The sequence below is a fragment of the Hemitrygon akajei genome, chromosome 22, assembly GCF_048418815.1.
Source record: "Hemitrygon akajei chromosome 22, sHemAka1.3, whole genome shotgun sequence".
NCBI classification, from domain to species: domain Eukaryota; kingdom Metazoa; phylum Chordata; class Chondrichthyes; order Myliobatiformes; family Dasyatidae; genus Hemitrygon; species Hemitrygon akajei.
Window position 1 is genome coordinate 33,632,046 of NC_133145.1, and position 21,182 is coordinate 33,653,227.

Below are 21,182 nucleotides of genomic sequence, written 5' to 3' on the forward strand. Positions count from 1 at the left end.
AAAGCTTCAAGTGGAGTGTAAGTGGGGGTTGTATATGGGAATGGGGAAGAACTAATGCTATTTACTGCAACACACACAGAATGCTGGAGAAACTCAGCAGGTTAGGCAGCATCTATGGAAATGAATAGTCAACGTTTCGAGCAGAGATCCTTCTTCAGGACTGATAAGGAAGGGGGAAGGCACCAGAGTAAAAAGAAGAAATCGATATTCAGATTCAGTTTAATGTCATTTAGAAACCACAAATGCAATGCAGTTAAAAAATGAGACAACGTTCCTCCAGAATGATATCACAAAAGCATATGACAAAACAGACTACACCAGAAAATCCACGTAACGTTTGGATTCATGCCATCAGGTTACAGACAGACAGAATTTAAGGTGTTGCTCCTCAACCTAAGGCTGGCCTCATCACGGTACTTGCTTGTTCCTTTGATAGATAGCCGTGTTTCCAACAATTTCTGTTCTGACTTTACATTTGGATGTCACAGCCAATATACCATTTAGCCTGAATTCAGTAGGTAACTAAATAAAATCAAACAGCAGAATGGACAGGGTACAAAGCTCAAAGCAGCTGTGCAGGTTGACTCTGTGGTTAAGAAGGCATACGGTGCATTGGCCTTCATTAATTGTGGAACTGAATTTAGGAGCCAAGAGGTAATGTTGCAGCTATATAGGACCCTGGTCAGACCCCACTTGGAGGACAGTGCTCAGTTCTGGTCGCCTCACTACAGGAAGGATGTGGAAGCCATAGAAAGGGTGCAGAGGAGGTTTACAAGGATGTTGCCTAGATTGAGGAGCCTGCCTTATGAAAATAGGTTGAGTGAACTCAGCCTTTTTTCCTTGGAGCGAAGGAGGATGAAAGGTGACCTGATAGAGGTGTATAAGATTATGAGAGACATTGATCGTGTGGATAGTCAAGAGGGTTTTACCCCAGGGCTGAAATGGTTGCCACAAGAGGTCACAGGTTTAAGGTGCTGGGGAGTAGGTACAGAGGAGATATCAGGGTAAGTTTTTTACTCAGAGAGTGGTGAGCGCGTGGAATGGGCTGCCGGCAACAGTGGTGGAGGCGGATACGATAGGGTCTTTTAAGAGACTTTTGGATAAGTACATGGAGCTTAGTAAAATAGAGGGCTATGGGTAAGCCTAGTAATTTCTAAGGTAGAGACATGTTTGGCACAACTTTGTGGGCCGAAGGGCCTGTATTGTGCTGTAGGTTTTCTATGTTTCTAAATGAAAAGTGCATGAAAACAATGACTGCAGGCAGAAAATGCAGCAACATGAACGGCTGGCAAGTCAATAACTAGAATAACACACGTAACTATTTCGTCCTCAATGAAGAGAGTAAAAAAAGCCAATGGCATAAGATGGAGGAAAGCTTTTGAAATGCAAGAGAGACATCTCAAAGGACCCTGTTCATGATTCCAAGTACACCTTAGTATAGCCTACAATTTCCTTTCTAATTTAGTCACTTAATTCAAATTATCTGCAAACTATAAAATTCTTAACGAAATTTCATACAGCTATTTCTAACCATACTGTTTAAATAGGAAAATATTTTAGCAGAATAAACATTTATCTTATTTCAGTCTACAAGCACCAGGCTTAACAGCCTGTTGTGTGCAAATGTTACTGATGTTGACCCAAACTCAGAGCACGTTACTGAACATGATCATATCCATTAAGGGATAGTCAAAATTTTTTCCCTAGGGTGGAAGTGTCAAATAGAGGGCACAGAATTTAGAATCAGGTTTAATATCACTGGCATATGTCATGAAATATGTTAAATTTGCAACAGCAGTACAATGTAATACTTGATAAATATAGGAAAAAAGGCTGCTTATATGAAATAGTTAAGTTAAAATAAGTAGTGCAAAAAAAGAAATAAAAAAAAGTAGTAAGGTAGCATTCATGGATTTAATGTCCATTTAGAGATCGGAAGGCAGAGGGGAAGAAGCTGCTTCTGAATCACCGAATGTGTGCCTTCAGGCTTCTGTACCTCCTTCCTGAGGGTAATAATGAGAAGAGGGCACGTCCCCGGTGGTGAGGGTCCTTAATGATGGACGCCGCCTTTCTGAGGCACCACTCCTTGAGGATGTTTTGGATACTACAGAGGCTGGTACCCATGATGGAGCTGACTACTCTTACAACTCTCTGCAACTTCCTTTGATGTTATGCAGTAGCACCCCCCACCCCCCCATACCAGACTGTGATGCAGCCAGTCACAATGCTCTCCAAGCTATATCTGTAGCAGTTTGAGTGTTTTAGGTGACAAACCAAAGCTCCTCAAACTCCTAACAAAATAGAGCTGCTGTCTTGCCTTCTTTATAGTTGCATCGATATGTTGCGACCAGGTTATGACCTCAGCGATATTGACACCCATGAACTTGAAAGTGCTCACTCTCTCCACTTCTGATTCCTCTATGAAGATTGGCTTGTGTTCCAAACCAAAAATGTAAGAAGGGGAAGTTAAAGAGGATGTAAGGTGCAATGATTTTACAGAGTTTCAGATGTCTAGAACGAGGGAAGTGGTAGAAGCAGATTTAAAAGCATCATATAGGAAGAATGGGGGAAAACACATCGACGAGCAGGGAACAGAAAGAGAGATATAGACAATGTTCAAGCAGTATGCACATGATGGGCTGAATGGGCTTTTCCCATCGTGTACTATGTTATGTTCCAAAAGGGTACAGGTTGAATATTTTAATATAACAGCAATCTCAAATTCTAAGCAGTGTTTCTGCAATGATTATATCATTGGACCCTTAATTTCAGACCCACACTCCTCCAAAAACACACCTTCCATTTGGAAAGTTACCTCTGCATCCAAGAAGTCCTTGCCACCATGTAGAGATGAGATTTACTACAGAATAAATGCTGGGATAAAGATCATTTTAAATATGGGAACCCTTACTTGAGGAAATGTTAGCAGCTAGGTGCAGAAATGTTGATATCTTTCTCCAAAATCCGGATCGACGTGCAAAGTGCCCTGCCTGTAGTCACCTACATGAATGCCGCTCAATCACTAGCCAACCACCGGAGAGTGCAGGAGAGGAAAGGAGGAACACAATTCAAGTAATAATTGAAGAGTCACAGCTGGCAATCACAGAGAAATGGAAACAACACCACAATATATGGAAAACTGAGAAATAATTTGATCAAATAATTATCTTGAGCTATTAGAGGATTCAGGTTCAAGGCATCAACTGCATGGTCCAGCATATTTCACAGCAAATCAAGTACACAGTCTTGGGTAAGAAAGCCTATTTAAACATTCTGCAGAAAACTGGGATGTTGCAGGACTGGGGGAAGATGAGGGTAATACTCAAATAGTAAGTTGAGTGAAATCATAGAACTGGTAAGGTCCGTTACAGTGATGGTGGTGCCACAGTACTGGTGGGAGTAAACCCACAGCATGCAGAAAGTTGTCTACCTGTAGCCATTTCACAACACCACTTCCATGGGCTGACACCTGCTCAGGTATATCCTGCAGATTTTCAAATAAAGCTTCAAATTTGCTTCTATCTGCAAGGCCTGTTACATGCCAGGGTTATGGCCACCATCACTGTAGCCTACCTTGCCAACACTATTATTTCTCCCAACTTGCTTGTTTAGTATTACCCTCATTTTCCCCAGTCTTCCATTGCCCTACGCATCCTGGTTCTCTGTAGAATGTTTAAATAAGCTTTCCTATCCAAGACAGTATACTTGATTTGCTGTGAAATACTGTAGTGTTAGACAAGAAGATTTCTAGACATGGGTTCTGTGAGTATTTTCCCCCATAGTTTCTGACTTTTAATAACCAATCACACATTAAACAGCTATGCATTTTATTTAAATTATATTCAGAAATACCCTCTAGCATGGATGAGATGGGTGGAATGTATCATACCCATTGTCACTCTCTATCGGTGTGTCTGAAGCATTCCCAGTATTCTCCAAATATCCACCCCTAAACTGTCAAATTTATCTAAATATTTATCTAAAATAAATTCACTGACTGTAGAACATGCACAGCATGCTAAATAAATGCAAGTTCATTCTCAGTCACAAACAGCCTGGCTAGATATTTGTTTCTTCATACTAACAGTGTAATTTTGCTATATGAATGTACTGTGCTTGGCCTTAGATAGCACTGTGTCATTATGGTCTCTTCTCCAGGGCATAGATGTGCTGATGACATTGGTGATTATCTAGTCCCTGATAACTCATACTCATTCTTCAATCACGCTTTATTTACTTGAGCAAAAGAAGGACAGTTCAACCAAACTGTTCTGAAGTTATAGCTCAAGGTAATCAATTTTTAAATTGATATTAATCCAATAGAAACTTTGTGCATCTTTGACTCCCGTTATTTACATCTAGAAGTGCAACTTGTAATACATATTTTAGGTGTTAGTAACCAATAAATTCACCTGTGGAAGATCAGTAATAGAATTAGTAAAATAACTGTCCAATGGCAACTAGCTTTCATTAGCATCCTTAATCGTCTCTTGGTATGTCCAGTTGCCGTGGTTCCCAAGCTTGAACGAAGAAGCTGTGCAAAGAGGAGCAGACACAAAATGTTGGAGGAACTCAGCAAGCCAGACAGCAACAATGGAAAAACCCACAGTCGACATTTCAGGCCAAAACCCTTCGGCAGGACTGGAGAAAAAAAAGAGGAGATAGGTTCTCAAGGTCCGAGATTTCCTAGGGTAGCCATAGTCAGCTAGTGTGACTATACAATGTCTGCACACTGTCTCTGCTGCATTTTCCACACTGGCTACTATTCTACTCTTGCTGATAAACCTCACATGAGGAACTGAACAACCACACTGAGTTTCTTGTGCCAATACCCCCACAATCACTTCTGCTGTCACTGCCAATGGGCTTTGCCAACCTCGTCTTTAAAACAGATGTTCCTAATGTAACATGGACTTGTTACTTTAGAAAGAAGAAAAGCCCCTTTGTCTTGAGTTGTCATCCAAGAAACGAAGAATCAGGCATTAGGTTTGTGCCCTGATGTGATATTTACCTCGAATTTTTTGATGGAGTGAAATATGTTAATATTATTGTACGCTGTGGTGGATTTGTGAACAAGCCACTGATTATGAACGATCTGCTGGAAGAACTCAGCAAGTCGAGTAGCATCCATGGTGAGTGGTGGTGGGGATGGGGTGTAGGTGAGGAATCATCCACATTTCAGAACAACATTTCACTATTTTTGAGGTGCTCTAAGGAAATGTTATAATTTTCTACAAACATCGTACATGGAACATTTCTATTAAATCCGAAGTGTAGTTAATTCAAAGTCAAAAGCGGTCTCTTACTGCTCCTCACCTCCTGAACGAGCTGCCAGCGCAAGGGGTGAGTGCGAGCTCGATTGCAATATTTAAGAGATGTTTGGATAGGTACATGGATGGTAGGGATATGGTGGGCTATAGACCCGGTGCAGGTCAATGGGAGCAGGCTGTTTAAATAGTTCGGCAAGGATTAGATGGGCCGAAGGGCCTGTTTCTGTGCTGTACTTTTCGACAACTTTATAAGTCACTGCACTTTAACTATCACTTACTACTAAACACCAACTCAGGCCTGTTATGTGAAAATCAGTGCAATACAAACATCTACAAGTTTTCTTCCGATCCACTTGTTTCAAAAAGTGACATATTAGAAAGGTTCTGTGGAAATTTACCTCAACTCTTTGCCATTGATGTACAAAATAGTTTACAGCTGATGAGAAGCTTCCACAAGTGCAGTAGTAAGTTAAACACCGGTGCCTCTAGGTTATTAAACAGCATACTTGCTATTAAAGAAAACATCCAAATGTGATCACATACTCTGCTTGCTCCATATTTTCCCACAAGCACCATATCCATTGGAATGCTGGCAGAATCCAGCAGAAAAGAGAACCTTATTGCTTCAATCACAATTCCTCCAAAAGGAAGAAAAAGAAAACATATGGGTTGCTCTCAGCTTGCCTATTTGCTCAAAGCAGCCCAGTGTCTGTTGACAGAATATTATTTATAGAGTTGGATTAATATTGAGAGAACGTTTTGAAGCCAGTTAGGTGACAAGGCATTGTTCACAACCAAGCAGATGGGGCCAATTTGCTTAATAACATAAATCTTCTGATTGTAGTAGCTCAAGGAGTAAACAAAATAATTCAAGGAATCAAATGTACCAAATACAATGAAAATATATATCTGATGCATTAGCAGAGAAGATGTAAAGACATGAATTAGGACCAAAAATATTAAACCTAGGACTGCAAAATTACTATGTGCATGTTTATACATTTTATTTGCATACAGTATATTTAAGCACTTTTATTTTTCTGAGAAGATCGTTGTGTTACTTGTAGTCTTGTAAAATCTTGCACTTGGCATCAGAAATGACCTTCTCTGTCAGTGATATTAATTCTGAAGTGGTTGTAGACCCTGCTGCGTAGATAGTGTTACTGCTTCACAACCCCTTCTGTGACAATATGTCAAGTCTGCAAATTAAAATGTGCTACAGGAGCAGTAAAGGAGTCAACATGGTTAGGTTCTATAGCCTATGTTTCTGTTTTATCTACTATATACATTGCCAAGGTCACAGCATTAAAATATTCATATCAATGCAGCATCTCTTTCAAAAGTAAAACACCACTTCTCCAGGAATAAAATGAATGTTAACATCAGTAAATGAGTTCTTGATGGTCAGCGCATCAAGGGGCCACTTTCGATTCCTTGACTCTTAAGAATAAAATTCAGAAACAAATAAGCTAATGCTAAACTGACATACAACCATCATCGCTCTATTGTGAGGCCCAATGTAGACCACTGTGTTGAGCACCTTCGCTCCATCTGCAAAAAGCAGGGATTTCCGGTGGCCAACCATTTTAATTCCATCCCCAATCCCATTCTGACGTGTCCATCCATGGCCTCCCCTTCTACCACAAAGTGGACACTCTCAAGTTGGAGGAAGAACAACCAATATTCTGTCTAGGTAGCCACCAACCTGTTGGCACGAACATCGATTTCTCCAACTTCCAATAATTTTTTTCTCCCCTCCCCCTTCCATCTTCTTCATTTCTCCACTCTGGCCTCTTACATCTTCTCTTCACCTACCCATCTACTCCCCGTGCTACCCCCCCCCCCCTTCCCTTTCTCCCATGAGACACTCTCCTCACCTATCGGACTTATTCTTCTCTGGCCCTTTACCTTTTCCACCTATCACCTCCCAGCTTCTTACTTCATCCCTGCTGCCCCACCCAACCAGCTTCAACTATTACCTTTCAGCTGGTCCTACTTGCCCCTCCCACTACCTCCTTATTCTGGCATCTTCCCAAATCCTTTTCAGATCTGATGAAGGGTCTCACCCTGAAAAGTCGCCCTGTGTATTCATTTTGATAGATGCTACCTGACCTCTTGAGTTCCTCCAGAATTTTGTGTGTGATACTGTGGTAAATCATGTATATCTGTCTGGACACGCCGCTCTGCTGACTGCTCCTGTGGCTCCTCCCACAGACCCCTGAATAAAGGCGATTGTGTCACTGCTCCTCCCACAGTCCAGGGCAGTCATCCAGCATGGACGTGGTCCTTTTTACTGCTAATAAAATCCTTTCAGTATTTACTCTACTTCCAGTCTTTTGGAGTTATTGATAGTGCATCAGATACAACCATCAAAACTGTGTTCAGATGTCAATATAAAGATAAGGAGATACTGGAGAATCAGCTTAAAAATCGAAACCACAGTGGTATGCATCAGGACGGGCAGCATTGCCGAGGCTCCTTTCTCCAGAAATTGGTGCTGAAGTAATGCAAGATGTTGTCACAGTTCTGGAGCATTTTGAGAGGACATACACAGAGAAGAGATGATAGTCTTGTATTCACAAATGAATCCAATAAGGGCTTAAGGTGAAATCTCTCTTGATCCAGACAGTGTAAATTGTTCACGAAGACAACTGCTGAGATGAATGGTTTGGCGGCATTTATGGGTAAGCTTCATAGATTCATAAAGAACAGAGTGATGAGCTGAATGAATCTGAGTGGGTCGAAGCTTGTGCAAAGTAGAGAAAGAGACATATGCCAGGAAGGTTTGCTGAAATGCCTGAATTAAATGCTATAAATTGACAAACTGGTAACTTTCAAAATGGCAGTTCTCTGTCGAAGTAGGGTGTTTGATTTGTTACATTTCAAACTCAGTAACCCAGTCTCTGATACCTCTCAAATTTGCTGGTGTGTCTGTAGTCAATACTGTTGAAATGGAGTAAAAGCATAATGAAAGAGAACAGTTATTTACTGTCACTGGTGTCTACTTTCACATCATTCCTCCAGCTCCTTGCAATAATGCAAAACTGTAGACAATGTGATTTTATTTTCCCCTGGAAAGGAAGTAGGCTTTTCATTACAAGTTAGTCTATCACACTGTACACACATAATCCAATGTTTAGGTTAGACTCAAGCAATTTTGATTCTTTCTCAAATCCTCTATTCCAGCTCAGTGACATGTAATGAATTAGATCTGGTATTAGGTAATACACCAGTATGTCCCAGACAACAGAGTTAACAGGGAAAACCATTTACTTGCATTGTTATCACACACTAGGAATTACCAAGATGCCATCATGTTCAGCTGGACATTATTAAACGTGAAAAACTAATAATCATTCAAGCTAATCCAGATGTTAAATTTATTTTGGAAGATTGAGTTATGCCAAAAGCAAGAATTGCATATTCAGTAAACAGCAATACAATCTTATCTCATACTATTAAAATTTGGTTCAAGAGCAATTTGAGCCTCTTTTAATTTTTGGTATGACAAAACTGTATTAATGGTTATTGAATATGCATTCAGTAATACATTTTACTGCATATGCATTAGATAGTGTTCCTAATCTAAAGTGTAAAATTCATTTTAGTGTTTCTACACTTATTCTTCGGTAGGCTCCCAATTGTTTCACTGGACGGTTCTGTTTCACATAGAGGTCAAGTATAGAGAATAGCAATATCCTGGAAAGGCAGTGATGTCCAAAGTCCCGGATCAATCCATATAACTAGCAACAAAAGAAAGAAACCTTAAAATATTATATAACACAAGTGGAGCTGTAGCCAAGAAGACAAGATGTCTGATCTCTTGGGTCAAAGTCCCAACCCATTGAAGTTTCTTCAATGGTATACACTACATGCTCAGTGACAAGTATGTATCTGATCTACTGCTCCATTGAGAGTTATACATCCATATCTTTTCACCATCTTTGGAGCAAAGCAAAAGCACTTCAGTGTTCTACCATAAAGGGGGCAATACAACCTTCAAAACCATGCTTTGAGTTCAAAATCTCTCATATTCAAGAAAGATGTCAGCAAAGAAAGGCTCTTTTCAAAATACCTTTATCCCATTGGTTAACTAAAAGCTAGAATTCCATTCACTGATTAATTTCAAAAAGGGTTTAAAGTAGGTCCAATTCTCCAATTCTGGTAATGTCAGAACATGAAAAGCAAAAATTCTAATTGAAACACACATAATACCACCCCCCATTTCCTCAGAAACTCATTCAAAATTTGCTTTTAAGAGCAAAGGATTTTTTTTCAGCCCAGCACTGCCTATGAGGTGAAGAGAATACAAGAGAGAATAGTCAAGCTCGATACTAATTTATTGATAGAACTTAAACCTGATTTAAGACTGATTGATAAGATGACTATCTGAAAGCTCAAATTTTCAAATGCACTGATTTTCTAACCTAAAGCAGGCAAAAAACTGGATTTCTTTTTGGGTATGTGATCAATATTTTATACTTGTTCTCCTAGCCTTATCATGCTAATAAGGAAAGTAAACTAGGCATGAGAAATTCTTTAAGTCCCATTTGGAATGGGCCTTCATTTTCTCTTCTTGTTGACACTGACTAACACCCCCCCCCCCACCCCCCCGACAACAACTTCCACCGCAGCTTTTGATTTGGAATCAATATTTGGGGATGAAAATTTATAGTTGAAAATTTTCAATGGATACTCTTAGACTTGTTGAAGGAATAACAGCCCAGAACTTCCTTCAAAATGGCAGCAGTTCTAAGTAGATTTGTCCACATTCCTTTCCACAACTGAATGTTATCTCAAGGCTGTAAGTTTCCTGATTGATTCTCACACACAATTATCCTGACAGTGTTCTGCTGTTGGGCTTTTCGGATCAGACCTGGCACAGGTTCTTCAATTCCAATCATTCCCAAGTTTCAGGTTATCCACCATTTAAAATTGAGTTTCAATTAAATTAATTTTAATTATATTTAAGTGTTTTTTCCCCCAGTGTTTTAAGGTGTTACTTTCAATTTTCTGTCAACTTAAATAAAATTAGTGAGAGGTCACTTTTTCACACTCTTGTAAAAGTATCACAGTGCTATCAATATCAGGGCTTACAAATTGTATGTGGACTTTGATAGGCAGTTCTGCATAGTGATGACTCGATACCTGGTGGAACTGCAGGACTAAGGTCTCGCTGAACTTCATGAACCAAGTTGGTGTTTAGAGGTCCTTCTAAAAACAGACCTAGTGAGGAGGGGAGCAATATGTGAGCTTGGTGAGCTGTTTCCAGAAGTCCCGCTCCAGGCAGAACAATGATCAGACACTGGCTATCAAATGTATTTACTACCAGCATCACCTTTAAGAGAGCTGTCAGCGAACCTTATGACATTAGCTGTACAATTACCTATTTTACTTCTAACCTTTTACTGCAAAATATCCTAATAACAATTAAATGTAATTATTAGTTTTGCACAAATTTCATGCAAAGAGCATTCTCTCACTTCTGTAGCTTCTTCCGTTTAAAACAGATCTATTTTTGGCGACGGGCACGGCCAGGTTGGAGACATCATTTTAAGTTTCTCCAAAAATAGTCCTGCGATCAATCGCGCACATCAAAATAAACTGGACAATACATAACTGCTCAGGTTACCTAATACTTCTCGACATCTGCTGCAACTTCACTAGCAGCTGGAAAGCACGCTGTCATGAAATTGAGGAAGTAGCACAATTCTGAGGCATAGGAAGACCAGACAAACTAGGAAAATTAGAGAGGGAAGACAAATTTTAAAAATCAGGATCAGTGGGATGACTTTCTCCAGAACAACTGAAGTATAAAAATACCTGAAGATCAGTCCTAGAAAGCAAAAACCTTAACCTCCCTCTATCTGGTTTCATTTTTCATCAAGAGATAATAACAGATTTGTGATCTATGTGATATTGCTGGCTGGTAGTCAGTGGCATCTTGCCACGTCCCTGTATACATCATTTGGGATGAATTTGTATCTCTTATTGCCCAGAAAAGAAAAATCTGGTGTTCGCAAAGCAGCTAGATAAAATAGAAGTGATTAGAATTTCAAATAATTTCAATCAAAATCTGTTCTTTAATATTTAAATTTTGAACCTGCCCATGTGGCATATCATTTGTTCTGCAATAGATGACTTCAGAGCTGTGATTCTTTCTTTGAACTAAGTCACAGACTGAAATAAATTACCTTTACGTACAACTGGGCTCTTCATATTCTTGCAGTCTTTTCTTTTCTCATGCGCAGGAACACCTCAGTTCTAAAGGAGCCATTTACTGGCTATTCATGGGAGCGGGCTGCTCATTTACCTCAGCTCTTCAACTCCAATAACGGACCAAATGAAGAAAATACTCAAAGATCACTTAGGCATTGCAATCATGTGGTTGGCAATATTTGCAGATTAATGCCATACATGCTCTTCTGGAATTCTTCAAATCAGCTATTTCACTAGAGACACAGGTCTATTTCAAGTGAATAGGAAAATAACAGTGTTGTAAAAGTGAACAGAGAAATATCCGATATATTGCTGCGTGGTTCTAAGGAATTATAGCCATTGGAAACAGTAATTGATCCCAGAAGGGATAAATTGTCTTCTTGCTCCATGGACAGTGACAGAATGCACGATCTTATTTTACCAGAGTCACCGATGTGAATCAGTTGCTTAGCCATTTACCTAAACAAATTGTAGTGTAATACCATAAGTAGGGTTCCAGTTTGCAATGTTAGGTTAGTAATGGAAACCCAAATGGATGAAGAAGAACCAGCTAGTCAAAGGGAGCACTGTGCAGCCAGGAGAGGTGGGTGTTTTCCTTGAAGTCTCATAGCAACAGGCAACCTGGCAGCCGGTAAGCCCCATCCCCTTTCTTCCCTACTCCTCACCAGTTTTACATTGGCTGTGTCATCTAGTCCCAAGCTCCTAATTCACCATCCACAGTACAGTGACTCTGCCCCAGCCATCAAGATTGATGGTCAAAGGTCATGCCTTAATGCTCATTTGTCCACCACACACTAGCAGTCAATAACCACAATTAATGTTAATCCTCACATCCTGCAAGTTAATAAATTAATAACTCAGTAATTACTTTGTTATTACCTAATTACACCCAAGTGTAACCTACTTATCTGTATGTCTTTGGGATGTGGGAGGAAACCAGAGCACCCAGAGGAAACCCACGCCATCACAGGGAGAATGTACAAACTCCTCACAGACAGCAGCAGGAATTGAACCTAGGTCTCTGGCGTGGTAAAGTGTTACGCTACCGTACCACCCCATTTTCATAAATCATGTAACAGAGCTACTGCAACACAAACTGCTTCAAGTATTCCTAACAGTTATACAGAAATGCAAAACATTGTGGTGTTTAAAATCATGGTCATAATGTCAACAGGTAGGGCCAATTCTGGTAATGCCACTGAATTATCAACTATAGACAGTTAGAGGCATGAAGAAACTTCTTTTGTGTCCTAACTGGCTACGATTTGGAAGAGGAAGATGGACATAGATTCAATGCCAGCTTTTAACGCAGAAATTAATACACATGACAGAGGAAAATATGCAGGTGTATGAGGTAAGAGAGGGTACTAGTGATAATTCTGCAAGAGAATCAGACCTCTGTGCTACAAGAAGTTGCTTGAATCAGGAATATTTATATGAAACATTAAACGATTTCCAATTATTAAGTGAAATATAGCATAAAATTTACACATGATGTAAAACTGCAATTTGTGGGTAACCAATATAGCTATGGTAATACTGGGAGATGCAAGCAGAAAGGGAACAGAAGTTATACATGAAAAAAATAATACTGTCTTTAAGATCTCGGTGGTCATTAGAATAATTTCAATTTCTTTCTCCTTTCTTTGAGACACAAGTCATTAGTGGTGATGACCTGACCATTTACATGAAAGGAATCTACAGTTTCCATGGCATCCACACATCAGTAGCTTCAGAAATGCTTCTTGAGCCTTTCCTTCTCTTTCTACCTGCAGTTCATTCATATGTCGACCCCACCCCCTCGCACAAACTTTATATATCGGTTCTAAATTTGGACCTGCGCCCCCTAGATTTACGGTTATTTGAAACTAAAAATTACCAATGTACATGAAGTAAATCATATATTATCTTAATGCAGCAGCGGGATAAATATCACTTTCCAATGGTTGAATGCCAGAGTATTTCTAGTCTTGTATTATATAATTATAATTATTGTAGCCACAAAATTATTCCACACAGCATGAATCTGTACTCAGCTCTGTCCCCAATCGTTCAAACTGAAGTGACTGAATAAATTAGAGTTCCTATAGCAAGCGGCATGTCCTTCATGAATTTTAAATGCCAGAGCCTTCAGATCTGAAATTGTGGTGCTTTTTTGTTTACACTGCAGCACCCAGCAGATGCTGGGTTTAGAATAGGTGACTACTGGCACTGTTAGCGTGCAGACGCAGCAGGTATCAGTGCTGCAAGCACACACTGAAAGCCTGCACTTACCGTCAGCCATTTCAAATACATGTTAATTTGAAATGTGATGAAGTGACAAGTGTAATTTAATCAGTGCATGCCACAGATGAGAAAACCAACAATTTACTGATGAACACTAACAGCAGGGAGGGTCTCACTAGGATAAATCAGGCCTGTATCAGTCTATGCTAGAACTATAAATCTGCTCACATATTAATCATTTGCCAAAGTAGTGAGCGATCAACATTACTAATTATGAATTCCCACTGGAGATGGAGATCTTAAACAAGCACAATAGTGACAGCGAGAAGATCAAAACAAGATCTATGAGCTACCACTGCCTCTTCAGTAGATCTACTCACGCCACAAGATTACATTCTCCACTTACCTGTAGATTTAAATGATAAATGATTGTTGCCATGAGCTAAAGTTCTCAGCTCTGGACTTGTACCTCAGCTCCTAAAACACTTCGTCAACTCATGCTAATGTAAAGAGGACGAAACAGCATCAGCACAATGCAATCTTGTGCATGATCACTTGGATCCAAAGTACACCCGGCGCCCTGTGTAAATGCAACTTAGGAAGCAGGTCTGTAATCAAATGTCATCTGAAGCAGCCAAAAGCCTCGATCTGCTATTCAACTGTGGGCAGACACAGCAGACGTGTGTGAAGCCAAATTACATTAATTTAGTATTTATGCTTGTGTAAAGGAGCAGTAGGTGTATTATGTGAGGGTTGGATGTAGAGAGACAGCATAGTCTCAAAAGCATTTGCTTCTACTCTAAGGACAGAGACTGGTGAAAAGGACAGACAATCAGTTACAGCTTCCACCAATTAATTTTGCATCAATTATCTCTGTGTCTTCATGTGTAATTGTCTATATTAAATAGAATTTATTAAGCATAAATCTAATAGAAAAGAATTATATTAACAGCTGAGCAAGTCTGATTTGGTCACACACCTGTATGTTGAGTAGGGCCACTAAAGTTGCCTCGGATGAACGGAGCCTGAAATGCATATACAATGTCCCCTTCGCCAATTGTGTTCAAATCTTCCTCGTCCGAAAAGGAGCGTTCAAACCCATTTGTGTAAACTTCTGTTAAAATTACCTGGAACATTAATGAAGAAACCATGCTCAGAAGATTATTAACAGTGCTGGGTAATTTAAAACTGCAGTTTTGATACAGTGATACACACAAAGGAGATGGAGGAACTCAGCAGGTCTGTTAACATCTAAGGAGGGCAATGGACTCTCAATATGTCTGCCTTATGCTGTGATTATTACTTTTGAATTTATGTAGAGAACAGCACAATATTTTATCAAGCACAAGTTTTGAAAGAGGATCTATGACAAGCCCCCATGAGGCAATGACTACACACACTTCCCACAGCTAAAAAACACATCTGCCTAAAAATAGATCCACAATCTGTGATCCTAAATCTACTTTATAGTAGCAGCAGCACTTCATTCTGCCTTCAAAATTTAGTTCTTCTGATGTTTATCGAACCATGTAGTGTGTTTAGAACCAATGGCTGGTCTTATTTCAAACTCTCAATTTGATGTCATTGCTCATTCTTCAATTCACTCTTATTAAAGAAGGTACAGAGCTCAAGCAAAACACTTTGGTAACCATGACAATCAGGTCTGCCCAGCTGGTAAAACAAGGTCTAGTGACTTGAGCCCTGGAATCTCAAAGCAAGAGTTCAGTTATCTTGAATTTTCCGACCATGGCAAGTACGGTAGTTTAAACATAAAACTGTATAACAGGATATTAACAGATACTGTGCATGTCTTCTTTGTAGCTAAGATAAGCAATGAATCATCATTATCACCTGAAGGAACTCAGTGGGTCAGGCAGCAGCTGTGGAGGGAAATGGACAGTCGACGTTTACACTGCTAATCTGTGCTGAGTCATCATTAACTTAACCATGTTACTAAAACAAACACCCTTAATTTTAAAATCCCATACATCTTTCAATGGTGCTTTTTCTACTTGAAGAGACCCCCCCCACCCCGCTCCCTATCCCATTTGCCTCTGCGAACTGCTACTGTTTGTTCATGATTAAGTTATTGAAACAATGCCTGCATTTATCCCTTCATTCCACAAATATAAATCTTCTTAAACCAACTTCCCTGGCTAGCTTTAAGCTCCCCATCATGTGTGACAAAAACTTCAGAGGCTAAGAGGAAATACACAGCTAATATGTCTTTTAATTCATGTTTATTTATATTTTTGCCATTAACTAAAATAAGGAAGATCCACAAAAGTGCCATCAAATGAACTCTGCTCATCAATAACCCGATCATCAATGGTGGAACATAAACTAAGTACTCATTTCCAGATTTCATCACTGCCTTGCTGTAAATGTGGATGCAAGTACAGAACAACAGTGAATCAGTCAGATTCTTCTTCATTAAGGTGGCATCTCAATTAAAATGGGTGCAAGGAACTCTGACAAGACTTAAATCAATCCACATTAAAGCCAAGAATGTGCAGGCAGTTAGATCCATACTTTGTACACTTGCATTACCTCACACTATCATTCCAGTAGGCACTATCAGCAAGATGCATTGCAGCAACTTCTCAAGTCTCCCTCAGCAGTACTAAGTCAGTACCTTCCATCAGCGGAAAGTGGTTAACAGGGCCACAGATATCACTCTCAAACTCTACTTCTTCCTTCATTGCCCAATTTATTCTCTCCTTGCTACAATAATTGTCAAGTGCACCTAAGTGAACAACTAACCCGCTCCCATTCAGATCAGAGCCAGCTACCAAATATTCTACAAGATCAGCTGAGTCCTTTTCACAAAGACAGTCAGTCTTCCATTTTATTGTGGCACCACGCTTCAGCTCATTTCATTTAAAGTGATTATAGCTAAAATTGAATTGGCCACAGGCAGGCAGGGTATATTTGAAACTTGCCGTTGCTACCCAGTGACATCACAATGTCTGAATATGAAATTGTAGTCTGCTCTGCAGTTAGTGAAAATCAATACCAATGAATAAAACCAAATGTTCCCACTGCTGTATAAGATATTTTGCAATTGGCTTTTGTAAATACAGGAGATACTAATCAATAACAGGAATGCACTAGTCCACCAATTGCATAATTGTGACAATTTATTAATCATGTTGGCCTCACACTCCATCTGTACCTGATCTGGAGTCACTTTCCCCTCATCTGCCACCATTTTTCGAAGTGCTGCAACCGTTCCAAGGAGTGGGATTGCCAAGCCTATCCTTAAGTATCTTTGATTCTTTGAGTGGAAAACCAAGATGACATTCAAAGCCCTGAAAGTAAACAGAAATAATTCATTTAGTAAGATAAATGCACATAAATAGAGTTGCAGCATTGTTTCACTGAGATGATCCATACGATGAAGTAAAGGGGATAGGCTTTCATTCCATCCTGCAATATTGAACGAGGTTAATTTAGAAACTTTGCAAGGGAGCAATCAGGCCAAGCCTGTCTTAATTCTGAGAAACCAATTGTCCCATTTAGCACGTGCATTGGAGAGGGTCCAGAGGAGGTTCATGAGAATGGTTGTGAGAATTAAAGGATTAATATAAGAGGAGTGTATTCTGTATTCACTGAAGTTTAAAAGAGTAAATGGGGGGGGGGGGGGGGGAAATCACTCTGAAACCTACTGAATATTGAATATAGAGCGGTCATGGAGAGGATGTTTCCAATCGTGGGACCAGCGGGCACATCCCTTTATAATAGAGAGGAGAAGGAACTTCTTCAGCCAGAGGGTGGTAAGTTTGTGGGTTTCATTGCCAAAGACGGTTGTGGAGAATAAGTCATTGGGGACATTTAAAGTGGAGGTTGATATATTTAATTGGTAAGGGTGTCAAACATTATGGGGAGAAGGCAGGAAAATGGAATTGAGAGGGAAAGTAAATCAGCCATGATTGAGTGGCAAAGCAGGCTTGATGGGCCAAATGGCCTAATTCTGCTCCCGCGTATGATGGTCTTATATCGCTCAACATGCACAAATATTCATCGTCTTCTCTTCCAGATCTGAGGCATTACTAACTCTCACTAACTTTAGGGAAAGACACCCGTGTTCCTTTCTAATAGCCTGCACAGCATGTTTTCACTATAAGTCCTGTACAATATTTGCCAAATATTGTTGGAAATATCCTTGAAAATGTTATCATATGACTTCCTGGCACTAATCATCAATCGCTTTCCCTCTTCCCTCAAACACTGCCATAATCAATATTCAAAAGTATTCAAATCAAACAGAAACAAATCTCACTTTTAAGAGAATTGCACTGGATAGTCACTCAAATTGCCATTTATCTATGAAACTGTGTAACCCCTGAACATTGGCAAGTGATGAACCAAGGATAATGATAGTTTGCAGTATGGGCCAGGCACCGTCAACCTACAGTTGTGGAAGTGAGGGACTCCAATAAAGCCTATTCCAAAATAATACAAATAAAAACAACTTAGCAAAGCTACAGAAGGGAGCAAAGAACTGAAATAAAATTTTAAACACACATAACTAAAAAGCAAGAATACTTGAAAAGTAGAAGAGTTATTGATGGGAAAATCAGGGTCAACTTAAAGGGGTATCCGATGGTTAAAAAGTGTCTATGCCTGACGTGGAATGGTCTTCAGAAAAGTTTATGGTTTTTTGAACAACTTCCAGTGTGCTCAGTGATTGTAGCCAATTAATTGTTAGAAGCATCTCTTAAGAAGAAAAAGAATTGTAAGTAATTTAAAGGGGTTTTAAAAGCTGGGAAAAATCCAAATAGAACATGCATTATTGGTAAACAAATGACAGCAATCAAAAATATGTCAAGGGTGGTTCAAATTATGGAGGAGCTTATGTTGATAATTATGATTAATATGCAAGGGCCAATGTTCAATGTGGTTATTTTATTATTTGTAAGATGCCTCAATTACAGAAATACTGATCACATCTCATCTTAGCCTGTGTATATGTTCAAAACTATATGACCCAGACAAAAGTCCTGACCTGTCACTGCACAGTAAGTTCCACAATCAAGTGCACAAATTGAAAACTCTGCAACAGTGTCAATGACATTACTGATATGAAGCTGTCCGATCCAAATCAAATCAAATGAACCTTAATTCAGGGTTCATGGCATTCGTAAACATTAAGCTGAACCACTGATAGCTGTATCATTGAACAAAAATCCCAAATTAGCCGATTTGAATTCATTGTTGCAGAACCAGAGCATGAACAAATCGATCAGATTCAACTGTTCCAAATCATAAATCTGCATTTCATGTCAACAAGAGTAATCAACAACTGTGTAGCAGATATTTAATTGCATCCACTCACATGGAGTCCCATACACAAGAGACTGGTGGATATAAGTGGCTTCAAGGAATAATTTAATTTGTTCCTTGTTAACTTAATTGTGAATCCCTCAGAAATAATGCTTGGGTACCTGAAGAATTGCAACAGATTTACTTTTTTGATCAACAACAACCTAAGGAACCAGCTATTGCAAATCAATAGCTTCAAACCTACATCAAAAAATCCAAGTGTTGGTATAGAATTAGATTTGCATTGATGATGTGGGGTGAGGTTGGCCCGCAAGCAAACCTCATGTTAAAGATGTGGGTTAAAGTAAGGCTCTACTTGCAAAGAGAAGGATGGGTTATGTTGCATCTGTCACCCATTACTCACCTTGCTAGTTCAATGCAAAAGTGAAAAAGTTCTGAAGTCCACCCACTTAGGGTTCAACAGAAGCAGGTGGCCAATCCAGTCTCAGGAGGCCAAGAGGCCGAGTGATTGTGCATAAATCCAATCTGCTATCTGGAGATGGATCAGTCACTAAAATCTTGTGAGAAGATCTCTACTTTTACTTTTATCTCAATGAGAAAGGAGTCTTGGTCCTTGGGAATATTGACATGCATGAATGCGCACAGAGAATCTAATCTGCCAGATGCTGGAGGGACACCCAGTGGATCTTTAAAGATAAAGTGCAATCCCCATCTGCAACCTCTTCTCTTCTCACTGCTGCCATCAGGAAGGCAGCACAGGAGCCTTAGAATTCACACCATCAGGTTCAGGAGGCTGTTCCCCCTCGAACATCAGGCTCTTGAACCAAAGGGGATAACTTCACCTGCTCCATCACTGAAATGTTCCCACAGCCAATGGACTCACTTTCAAGGACTCTTCATATCATGTTTTAAATACTCATTGCATTTATTTATTATTACGATTTCTTTCTTTTTGTATTTGCACAGTGTGTTGCCTTTTGCACTCTGATTGAACGCCCAACTTGGCGTGGTCTTTCACTGATTAGGGTTATTATTCTATGGACTTAATGAGTATGCCTGCAAGAAAATAAATCTCTGGGTTGATAATAAGTTAAGTTTTAACTTTGAACTTTAATATTTTTGACAGCCTTGTTCCCTCTTGTGTCCACCCCTGACATTAAGTTAAAATGAGGCTTTATCTGCAATCTACTGGTTTATTATTGGGTGTAATATTACAAGTGATTCCTATATACTCTATAATTCACACCCCCCCCCAAAAAAATCACCACACCTAGACTTCCAGATATTACACTTCCCTATTGGTTTCCAAGCACAATGGCTTTAATACATTCCACTGTAAATGAATGAATTAATGCGGCATTAAAAATTTATTCCTGTAGCACACAGAAATAATTGCCCTTCAAGTAAGAAACAAAAGATTTCAAATTGAAAAGTATGACTGCAGAATAAAAGAATGTTAGGTGGGGCTGGCAGAGAGCTCATGCTAACTTCCTTCTCATCCCTCTCCACCCACTTCAGCATGACAAACCGGTTTCTCCACAAAGACAAGAGATTCTGCAGATGCTGGAAATCCAGGGTAATGTACACAGAATGCTGGAGGAAATCAGCACGTCAGGCAGCACCTATGGATGAGAATAGGGAGTTGATGTTTTGGGCTGAGAACCCTCATTAGGACTGGAAAGGAAGGGGATAGAAGCAAGAATAAGATGGGGGGGTGAGGGGAAGGAGTACAAGCTGGAAGGTGATGGGTGAAACCAGGTGAGGGGGAAGGTTGGTGGGTGGGAGAGGGGTATTGAGAAGCTTGATGGTGGAAGATGGAAAAGGTAAAGGTGAAGAAGAAGGAATCTGACAGGAGAGCAGAGTGGACCATGGAAAAAAGGGGAGGAGGAGGGGCATCGGGGGGTGATAGTCAGGTAAGAAGAGAAGGGGAGGCAGAACCTGGAATGGAAAAGAGAAGGGGGAGGGGTAAGAAATTACTGGAAATTGGAGAAATCAACGCTCATGCCACTGGGTTGGAGTCTTCCCAAAAGAAATATGAGGAGTTGCTCCTCCAGTCTGAGAATGCCCTCAATGCAGCAGTAGAGAAGGCCATGGACTGGTACATTGGAATGGGAATGGGGAATGGAATTAAAATGGTTGGGCACTGGGAAATATTCCCTGGTCCACACCAGAGCAGAGGTA

At 39.9% G+C, this 21,182-nt stretch overlaps 1 protein-coding gene across 1 annotated transcript in view; it reads right to left on the reverse strand.

Moving 5' to 3' along the window:
- The window catches only part of usp43a (ubiquitin specific peptidase 43a), a 457,910-nt gene that overhangs the window by 179,566 nt on the left and 257,162 nt on the right, over positions 1-21,182 (reverse strand). The window contains exons 5-6 of the mRNA XM_073025952.1: positions 16,891-17,026; positions 14,695-14,842 (exon numbers count right to left, since the gene is read on the reverse strand). Of these exons, the coding sequence (XP_072882053.1) occupies positions 14,695-14,842; positions 16,891-17,026 (284 nt within the window). The remainder of the gene's footprint in view (positions 1-14,694; positions 14,843-16,890; positions 17,027-21,182) is intronic.